Genomic DNA, 11,433 nt, shown 5'->3' on the forward strand with positions numbered 1-11,433 from the left:
TTCAAAGCAATGTACAGTAATAGTGGTGAGTATGCATAAAGTCTCGAGCGTCTCCCAAAAATATATTTTCTTGTGTCCTTTTCTGCAGCGGACGGCTGGAAAGCAGCGCAATAGTAACGTACGCCTAATCCCTGGCCTCGCATACACGTGGCAACTCTCCAGTTGAAACTGATATGCACCTCTCCCTCCCTTCCCCGGTTTATATCTCTCTCGCTCCCAAAATCACATTCTCAAAAAAGTCATTCAGTACACTCCTCCGGGCTCTACTCGTGTTCCTTTAAACCCGAGAACATCCTCTTCTGGTTCCAACATGGACTAATTGCATATTGGTGTTGCTTTGAACCACGGAAGATCCTCTACTACTTGTATACTCCACCGGACTGTCCTTCAATTTCTCGCAAGGCAAGTTGTATATACTCCATATCTTGTGCTTCTTAACTACTCTAGATCTAATCCATGTCTCCTCTCCTTGATGTTTCTTGTGCTAGATCTGACTTTTTTCAGTCGCTATATAGTTTTCTCTGGCCCATGTTTAGTAAGTGGGCATGTTGAATTCATGCTTGTGTTCCTTTGAATCAGAATAGTTAGGCTAAGTATGCAATACAAGAGTTTAGATCAGATCTTGTGCGTAGTTAATTTTCTGTTCACTGAGTACCAATCCCTTGTATTATCTTGTGCATATTTTATCTAAATCTATCATGTTTTGTTGGACTTGTTACTTGTAGCTAATTAGATCTGAATTTCGTACTGGTATATGTTCACTTATTTTGGGTGCAAACATGTTTCTTGCTCTTGTTTGTTTGAATGGACTAAACTTGTGGATGTAGCTTTCCTGTGAGAAAAAGAACCATGTTTTTACACGCTGACAATGTAAATTTTTACAGAGATGGATAACAAAGGCAAATCCAAGGCCATTGACGATTACGTGCGAACGGCATCCCAGTTCCATCGTAGCAGCGGGATAGACAGCGGCAAAGAGATATGGGAGGACGATGCTGCCACCATTGCTCTTGGTGGCCGTCAACGTGACAGGAGCCTTTTCCTCAGCTTCTTAGATGAACAGGTAATTAGTTAATTAATTATGCCAGCCCCGCATATCATTGTGTACATCTACAGTGTGCATATCATGCATCCTATTTAAAACTGATAATTAATTTACTGCTATGAATGCATATTGATAGGTAAAGGAGTATACAGAATAATACATTTACACCCGTATATTAATTCTTTACATGAATATCATAAACTATATCATATATATTTAGTATGTGTTTGGATATAGCCCCTCGGATGGAGTGTATATTATTGTTATGTCTAAAAGATATCTCATTTAATGGGGTCTAATGAGAGAGAATATACGAGTATTTTGGTTTTGGTGTGAAGATCATATCTAGATTGAGATATGGTGACTCTCTGTTTCCCATTAAGAGGTTGCACCGTAGACATTTAGCGCGCGTGCGACATTTAGTCGTCCTCCCCCTCGCTGGGGTTGTGTGTGAAATAAGTTGTCAAATCATACTTCCTTGGAGACCAACCCCAGAGGACCCCTCCCCTCTTGGCTGCACAATCTCCATCCCACGATTTGCAATTTTTGGCCAAGAAATCCAAAAACTGCCCTCTAATGGAAAGAACTACCATGACAGTTTCTAAAACTGCCAGACCCACACCCCTCAAATACAGTGAAAACTGCCAACGGACCCCTTCTGTTTGCCAAGTGAACATTCGCCAGGGAGTCCTAGTTCTATTGTATTAGTACTTCTATACATATAGTTGGCACCAATTAATGGTACTAGTGGAATTTTCCACATGATCTACTGTAGTGGGCCGGGGTTGCTTGTTAATTACCCCAGATAAGACGGGTTAGGATGCTCTACAGTAGGCTATGGTGCAGTACGGTCACTTCCATGTGGACCCGATCCCATCTGTTATCTGCACTATAGCAGGGTGCAGTACTGTAGAGGATCACCACCCAGATAAGACACCCTAGCTCTTATTGAAGAAAATAATTTTCCATATAAAAGAACATTATTAAGTTCCCAACTGTATCATACTACGATATACTATTTATTTGGTACATCATTAATGATGCCACTTTATACATACTATACTCCTATACTCAATGAGAGCAGGATATGTTCTTCCACCATTTATAGTTACCACGGATTACTACTATGGTAAGTTGCTTATTAGCTACCGCAGATGTGGTTGCCTAGTGAACCAAATTATTTTGGAAACTAGTTTTACATTTAAAAAGGATTTTTTTTTGTCCATACCTAAGGTACATATCCTTCCATGCTCTCACCTAAGGGAAAAGAGCCTCGTGTTCCCGCCAAAAAAAGAGAAGAAAGAAAATATCCTAGTATTGGTCCATTTGGTTTAGAGAATAATTGTTGAATCACTCGTTTTCTTCCTTCATGGATCAGAAGTAGCCTTAAGCAAAAGGACATTGCTTTGGACATCTTCGCAGTATCAAAGGCAACTAATGGGAATGTGATCGAGGCTCCGCCCCCGCGTTGCCCTCCCTGGCGACACGGGGGAAACCGCATCTGCCGCCGTCGGGAAACACCGCCCCCCCTCCGCCCGCCCCCGTTGCGCAGACGCTGGACGGCCGTCCGGCGAAGCCGTGCCGCACCCCGGGATGGCGGCGGTGGGGTGATTCCGTTCCTCCCCTCCTCCCCTCGTGCCCCCCTCCACGCCCAGCCCCCCAGCTCCGCTGTCGCCGCAGGACGCACCACCTCCCCTCCCACTTCCGCTACGCCGCCGCTGGGGGGCTGACCCCCATGGTCGTGCTGCGCCTCGAGAAGACAGCGGCGGGACGGATCCGTCCCCTGGTCGCTCCCCCACCCTCCCTGCGTCATGGATCTCCTGCAGGGGTGCCCCCTCCCAGCTGCTGCGCAACTCTGCCGGTCTGGCAGCGGGCGCGGCATGCGGCCTCGGCCACAGGGCACCGTCCCCTACAGTCATTCCTCCTCTCTGTGTGTGGCCCAACCCTGTTGGTGCTGCCGCCCATGCTTTGGGCATGCGTTTTGCGGCCGGTAACAAGGGCTTCCGCGGCGTGCCTTCCTGCAGGCGGCCCCCCTCATCATCGGCGACCCGTCCTCTCCCTCGAGCCACGGCTATGGCTCTCGCGGTGGCGACGAGTCTGCTGTGCTAGTGGCAGTCATGAAGCCCTCAAGGCGAGTGCTTGCTGGCGCTGCTCCGGCCCCGACGACCTTTGACCCGCGCCCCTTCGGTGTCCTAGGCTGCCAGCATCCTCTGCCGGGCGGATCCGGCCTCAGCGACCCAGCAACTGCGTTCCTTCCAGCTCGCTGGCTCCTCGATGACCCGACGACTATGGCCACGGTAGCCAGGATCTGTGTCCCTCCAGTCCTTGCTTGCCGGCGTTACCGATCATTGTTACCCAACCCCCTCGTGGTTCGCTTCGCTACCCGCCTTACACTATACGTCTCAAAGCCTCTAGTTTTGCTAGATCCGTGCTCGTGGGTTCGGAGGCGGTGCTACCCTTCGACGGCAGATGTAGCCCAGCCAACCCCCTTCCGACATGGTGGCTCTGACCGGCGTTGGCTTCCTCATATTCGCTTCCAGATACGGCGTCTATGGGATTGCTCAACCTCAGGCCAGGGAGAAATCCCTGCTCGGCTTACCGATGCTGGCAGCGGCGGCATCCGCGGATGTCGTTTCCTTCTAGGAGGCACTGTCAAGGCCCTTAGTTGCGCCCCTCTTCGAGCTCAAGGGAAACGCTAGGTCTGGTTCCTCCGGACCGAATGGCGACTGCATCTCAGTGTTGTGCTCCTTCTTGAAGGCGTCATCTTACTCACTTGCGGTGTCCCCAGTTTTGGTTCTCGAGATGTTGGTGCTTTTGTTGGTTCGGCGTTGCCACACTTGGTTCGGGCTTGGTAGGTTTTAGCTGTGGTGTATCCCCTGTTCAAGCCGAGCATCCCTTACCTTTATGCTCCGAGCACCATGTTCACGCATGCCTGCGTTCGTGTCATGTGTTGTACCCCATCTGTAATCATTATATTCCTTCTATCAATGCAATGATACACAAGCTTTGCGTATTCATGAAAAAAAGTAGCTTTCCCGGTGAAATGTAAGATCATCTAATCAGGCCAACAATGCAGGTTAGTAAAGCCAAATTTAGTTTTTCATATCGCTCCACCTCCGACGGAGCTGAGGCACGATGGTGGTGACCTACATGGATGCGGGGACCTTGGCAGTTGTGTGGACGGAAAATCCCTTCTCTAATTTCATTCGTCCAATTTTGACTAAGCTAGGGGATACACCGTCCACAAATTCAATGGCGAAAGGAGGCATGTCGATCCGTGTTCAATATACTTCAAAAATGGTACATCGGGACAGTGCTGCAAAGGGCGAAAGATGTCTCTTGATGCATCGATGTCACATTGATGTGCTGTCACATGGGACCCATGCGTGCCACACTTCGACAATGACCTTGTCGCACTCATTGCCGAAAGGGTTGAACCATCCGGCTTTGTTAACTGCATTGTCGAGCAATGCTCTATTGCCTATTGATAGTCGCTATAAGGAGATAAGGTCGCGTACAAGGAGCCGACCCCACACAAACCTCACTGTACCCACCGACCATGTTGCGGTGTATGTTCTCCAACACCACTATGTTCTACCTCACGCTAGGGGGCTTTGTTGCCTTCATCCTGAAGACCTCTGATGCCATGGTCTACTCTAGTTTGGTCGAACAAGCGGAGATTAGGAGATGCAGAAAGGTTGGGTGGGGAACATAGATTACTAGGGACATTTCTGCCTAATTATTGCCTCACATATTGAGACAGTGTCAAAAAATTAATAAAATGTCAAATAGTCAAGGTCTAAGGTGGATGAGGGAAAACAACATGTTACAACTTACAACAGAAGAAATAACAAATCCTCAAGGCACCTGCAAAGATGGGGGCATACAATTTCCCCTTATAATTGGTGGCGGGTGGCGGGGCAAGTGGTTGTGGCAAGTTGGTAATATGACAATTGAAGCACAGGTAGAGAATCCTGAAATGGATGTATCTTAAGTGCCACAAAGATGGAGGTCACGACTACGCAATCACCTGGTGGTAGCTCCATCGACATCCTCGACGTGAAGTGAAGGTGTCAGGCGATTGGGGGATGGAATCATATATCGAAGAATCGCACTGTTTTGGTGCGCATTTTAGACTCCAAGTCACCAACCGGGATAGACCACCTCATGACACTAAATCAATATATATTTGGTTGTTCTAAGTATGCACTGCAACCAAGTACCCATTCCTGCAATGTGCTCGATTAGTGCAATCATCTTAGATTTTCTCTTAACATTAAGAAAGTAGTTGTGTCTGGTTCTTCTCCTCCATTACGTGTGTGAATTGTGACAAAGGCTTGTTATCAGTCAACACAATCAGGAAGACCCTAGATTTCTGCTCATGCCATAGGGGCCAGATCATCATGGCAAACATTGAGCCATAGGCCTTGTGCTTTTCTCTTAGCATGTGCTTATAGTGTCCTTGACACCATTATTCACAGAAACATGAAGCACTTGAAGTGAGACCATAAAGGTTAGCCCATTCATGGTTAATGAAGCACAACCTCTAAAGGCACCCCCAGTTGATCAAAAAGGGTAAACAAACTACTTGGATGCATACCTTTAACCCATGTATGTAAAGTTAAAGTTCACAAAGGCATCGAGAGTCAAAATCCTCAATAGGTACATGAGCAATGCCTTAAAGGCATGCTTAAATTCCCACAACCTACTTTCGGGGGTATTTCTGGTGTAAGGCATGGCTTGTTCCTTGAAGCCTTATTTCTTAGCATACCCAAAGGATGAAAGAAACCTCAAATTCATGCTTTGGTTCCCAAAGCCTACTTGTTGGAGCTAGTGGTGGTTCAACCATTAGTAGTTAGTATTTTAGTTGGTCCAGTTGCAGTGATTAACTAAAATATTATACTCTGCCAAGGAAGCACCAAGTGGTCACCTTGTGTGGTCAAAAGTGCTGGCTAGTTGTAGTGATTGCAACTCTGTGATTAAAGACCAGGGGCGTACACCATGTATCCATATTGTTACTATATTAATAAGTAAAACCATGTATCAAGATGCTTTGAATTGTATCAATTATGTTCAAGTGTAATTGAATATCTTGTATGGTTATACCAGCTAGGATGGCTGCATTTGGATTATGAGTTCTGGGACAACATTCGACTTGCTTGTTGTGTATCAACAAGCTTCTAGCCATGCTTGCTTCACATGTATCAATATGAGTAGTACATGGAAGAACCTCCGCAAGTCACAATTATGCCATTATCAACTACCAAGGATGCAAGCATTGTTCTATGATGCGAAAGACATCAAGGATCACTAACCGCAAGTTTAAATTAAGTGAGGTCCCTTCAGAACATCCAAATTGATGCGTATTTTTAGGACATTCCCAATCAATTGGGAACTGATGTAACATTAATAGACATTGTGTTGTAATGTTAATGTATCGAGTTAAGTAATTGTGTTTAGTTGTGAGATTCAACTGATAATAGATTTAAAGAGCTAATGGTGTTGTCAATATGAGAATTGCTCCGAGAAAGAAACTACATTTCATTCATTTGAAGCATACCGTCGGACACAAAGCCTAGTGTGAATCTAGGGGAATCGAACTGTGTGTCTATTACCTAAGTCATCCCTTGTGATATGTTTTGAAGGAGTGTATATACTTCATATCCATTAATAGCCAGCCCATTGGTCATTCTTCTCTCAAAATGTGACGACCGGTCACTTTGGGTGTTTTATGAGCGAACTAGCCACTCAGCCGTACCCAACCATTATCCATGCGGATGTGGCATGATGACTTAGCATGGGACCCATAGTGCAGTCACTCAGGAGGTATTTAGTTAGCAGAAAACACCCTGGAAACAAGCTGAGCTCAAGCGACATTTACTTTGCGTTCATTTTTTTGCAATGCACCCCTTGAGTTTAATATTAGGAGGTGGGGGGTATTTTGCAAAGCCTCCTCTATCATCTCTCTCATATGTTCATCTCTACTCCGCTCCACCGCTCTTACGCAAGTTGGCAGAGGATACACCCGGCGCCTCCATGCCCATTGTGACTTCCCACCATTGCCTACTCCTGCCATTTCCATCTTCCCTGCATCACCCATTCTCTCTAATGCTCTTTTCCCGCCATCGCCCTCTCCCACTCCCACCATGGTCAGCTCATTTTATGATGATGTCGGCCCGCACAATTTTGGCATAGCCAAGCAACACCATTGCTCAGTCCTACTCTCATTTAGCACAATGGTGAGGAAGCTTCTCACCTCGTGGGACTCCATCCATGGGCGGCTCCGCAACGGCACCACCGCACAACGCCGGGGATGGGCGACTTCTTGTCTAGTATGGGCCACTCCAAGTAGACACATCCAACTTCTCCTCTAGCATGGGCGGCTACTACAACTCCTCCGACATCGAGCCAGCATCACCAGAGCTCTCTGCTAACCACCAGAAGATTGAGCAGGAAAATGCTGAGGAAGAGGAGGCGCTCGAGGTGATGTAGGCACAACTTCACAACAACATCGGCAACAGTGATCATGATAAGTTCTTTCCTGCCAAGAAGGTAGTTTTTTGGGCTGCCAATGCCCATGATATGAGGCGTATGTGCTCACTGTGCAATAATAGAAGGCCTGAATGGTACACAACAATAGCGCAACCAGGCGGTGCTCACAACGTCTCTTTCCACTGCACAGGCTGAGGCGATCCGGCATCAGGCTGCCGAAGCAGAGTGCCTTGTTGCCAAGGAGCATAGGTGACTAGCGAGGGTGCTTTTGCCGCCCTCAACTCAGTAACGAACTACATGTGCTCAATTTCAAATAGGAGAACATGCATCATGCCTACTCATTGTATTGCGTATTCATAGCTGGACTTGATTCACTGCTAGACAGAACATGATATCAAATTAATACCATATTCCTTTGGTCTTTTTGAAAAAATATTCACAGCTGGATTTGATTTTGTTAGGAGCATTTTTGTCAGGACCCTGACTCAATGCCACATCGATCTAGCATGTAACACCTCATATCACTTTGCGGCCTCACGCACGGTATTCCCACGGGTGTCGCCTTACCTTTGCCCGGGACCGTTTGCGCCTTTTGGCACACGTATATGATAGTGTCGCTAGCATCCATATGATAAGGAGCCCGGGCTGACATGGCTAGTCGTAAACCCAAAGTGGCACAAACTTACAGGGACAGGCATCCATGACCCAACATCGAACGTGTCGGTCATCAGCAAGTGAATCCAGGCTGTAGCACTGGGCTAGCAGGACTCCGGTGAACCGGGCTGTAGCGGGCTAACAGGACTCTGGTATTCATCACGTGACATTTCCCCGAAGGGACAGACACAGGAACGAAGAAGGACACATACCGGCCAGCCTAAGTGTTCCGGAGCAGTAGCAAGCTACCATGGCTCAGTGGAAACACTAGGAGACATTTCCCGGTAAGAGAGGCTACTAAGAATAAACAACTAGATAGTCAGATCCCACACATACCAAGCATTTCAATAACATACACACAATATGCTCGATATGTGCAAATACAACATGGCATCACAACATGACTCTATAACTCAAGTATTTATTCAATAGGCTCCGAGGAGCGAGATATTACAAACAGGGGTCTCACGACCCAACATTCAGAGCATACAAATCAAAGCACAAGCGGAAGCTATCATGTCTGAGTACAGACATCTATAAATGAAAAAGGCTGAGAAGCCTGACTATCTACCAGATCCTGCCGAGGGCACAAGATCGTAGCTGAGGTAACAAGCTAAACGTCGAAGTCCACGCGGAACTACTAGCGAGACCGAAGTCTCTCTGCAAAAACATAAATAGGCAAACGTGAGTACAAATGTACCCAGCAAGACTTACATCAGAACTATCTACATATGCATCATTATCAACAAAGGGGATGGTGGGGTTTAACTGCAGCAAGCCAGCTTTGACTCGGTGGCTATCCTGAACTACGACTGCAAGTAACTCTTTTGAGGTGGCGCACACGAGTCCACATATTCACCATATCAATACACCACTATGGATCCGCTCCCGTCTCCCTACGAGAACGCCACCCATAGCACTCACGCTTATCTTGCGTATTTTAGGGTATCCACTTTCATTTGTCTATGAACTGATATAAGCAACCCAGAAGTCCTTTTCCGCGGACACGGCTATTCGAATAGATAATGTTAACCCTGCAGGGGTGTACCTCTTCACACACGCTCTCACCACTTACCGTCGTTTACACGACATGTACTCGGCAACCTTCAAGCGGAAGCCCAACGTGGGTGGCGGCCACGGCCTGCCTAAACACTCAAGTCTCTAGTCCAGGTTTATCGCCTATTCGGGTTCCCTCCATGAGGAGATCCGGCCGGGGTTTCGCTCACAGCCCCAAACGATGTGAACAGGGTTCCGAGACACCAAACGGGCGCCCGGTATACCCGGCCACGTGCCTACCGCATCACAGCCCACCCCTACGGTCAGCGCTGCGCACGGCCTCCAGCATACTACAAACACCAGAAACTACTTGCAACTCCTGGACAGAGGACAAGGGTGATTAAGAAGCCGAGAGGGTCCATTGGTTTCGGGCCCAATGCGTGGTAGTAGCTGAATCATGGATCACAAACACAGAACTCAGTTCCTGAGGACGGATGCAATGAGACAATCCACCATGTACTCCTACATGGCCTCTCACCGCTACCTTTACCAAATCGTGTTCACACACTTAGCTCACGCACAGTAGGACATGTTCACACACCTCTGATTCATCCCTGATAAATCAGACCTGACTCAACTCTAAGCAGTAGCAGGCATGACGAACAAGCATGAATGAGTAGGCACATCAGGGCTCAAACAACTCCTACTCATGCTAGTGGGTTTCAACTATTTACTGTGGAATGACAGGTCATGCAGAGGATAAGGGGGTTTAGCTACCGCAGCAAGTAACAGTTGAATCGTTGTTGTCCTAATGCAGTAAAAGAGAGCAGGAGCGAGAGAGTGGGATTGTATCGGAATGAATAAGGGGGTTTTGCTTGCCTGGCACTTCTGAAGATAGCATTGAGTCTTCATCAGTGTCAACGATCACATCATCGGTACAGCGTCTACCGAGGGGGAACAACACCGACAAACACAGAAGAAACACGATCAATGCAGTGCACAATATGATGCATGCTATGACATGGCAACATGCTGGTGTTTTGAGCTAATGCAGCTAGCAACAAAGTTAAATGAAGTTGGTTTGAATCCAAGATTCAAATTCAAACTCCATATGTGATTATTCGAATGCCATTTAATTGATTTGACCTGATCAGCAGGTATAAGTTGTTCTAACATGCATGAAAATGGTACAGATGGATAGATTGGATTTTTCTGATCATTTTTCATATATAATTTATTTCATTTGGAGTTACGGTTAATTTTCTATGATTTATTGAAGTTTTTACAAATTTCTGGAATTTCCTGAATATTTATAAAATGAACTAAATTCCAGAAAAGGAATATTGCGTCAGCATGGCGTAAAGCTGAGGTCAGCAGGTCAACTGGGTCGCCCAGAGTCAAACCTGACGTGTGGGGGCCACACGTCAGTGACACAGGTTAGACAGGGGGGGTTAGTTTAGTTTAATTAAAGATTAGGGGCACTAGGGCCCACATGTCAGTGTCAGGGGGTTAGATTAGGTGGTGATTAGCTTAAACTAATCACCTGATGGCGGGGGCCCACCTGTCATAGACCCAGGGGAGGTCAAACCCCTGGTCAAACGACTCAATCCCGCCGGCGTTGAGTCGCCGGCGAGGCCGAGGCAGCAGAGGCCTTCGGGTTTCTTGATCCGGCGACCAAATGGCCGGCGGAGGGCATTTACGGAATGCCCAGGCTCGCGCGCATCTAACAGGGCAAACGGGAGAAGCTAGGGCGGCCGTAATCCTCGCCGGCGTCGAGCTCAGCGGCTGCCGGACCTCGGGCGTTGGCGGGAACGGCGCTACGGTGCACAAGAGGGGAAACGGAAGGGCGCTGCGGCCTCCTGGGGTTGCGGTGAGCACGACGGTGGGCTCGGGAGCGAGCTGCGGTGGCTGTGGCCACGGCCACGCCATGGCCGGCGGCGAGAAGCTCTCGGCCGCGGTGGATAACCTAGCTACGGCGCGCGAACGACGAAACAGAGAGGGGGAAACGGACGAAGAGCTCACGTAGACCCTGTAGAGGTGGACGGCGAGCTTGAGGTAGGCCGGACGGGGGCGGATTTGACGGCGGCGATCCGCGGTGGCCGAGGAGGGGAACGGCGAAGCTGGCAGCATCCAGGGCTTCCAGAGGGCCGTGGATCGGTGGGGAGGAAGAGGGGGTCGAGGCGGAGCCTTTGAGCGCATCGGCGAGGCTAGGGGGTGGCGGTGGCCGCGAGGGAGCTCGTCGGTGG

General features: G+C 48.2%; 1 protein-coding gene across 1 annotated transcript in view; it reads left to right on the forward strand.

Moving 5' to 3' along the window:
• The first annotated feature begins 235 nt into the window (after positions 1 to 235).
• LOC123041896 (pumilio homolog 1-like) overlaps positions 236 to 11,433 on the forward strand; it is a 26,624-nt gene continuing 15,426 nt past the window's right edge. The window contains exons 1-2 of the mRNA XM_044464456.1: positions 236 to 402; positions 885 to 1,063. Coding sequence (XP_044320391.1) covers positions 887 to 1,063 — 177 coding nt within the window. The 5' untranslated portion in view covers positions 236 to 402; positions 885 to 886. The remainder of the gene's footprint in view (positions 403 to 884; positions 1,064 to 11,433) is intronic.

This window comes from Triticum aestivum, chromosome 2B, assembly GCF_018294505.1.
Source record: "Triticum aestivum cultivar Chinese Spring chromosome 2B, IWGSC CS RefSeq v2.1, whole genome shotgun sequence".
Taxonomy (NCBI): Eukaryota; Viridiplantae; Streptophyta; class Magnoliopsida; order Poales; family Poaceae; genus Triticum; species Triticum aestivum.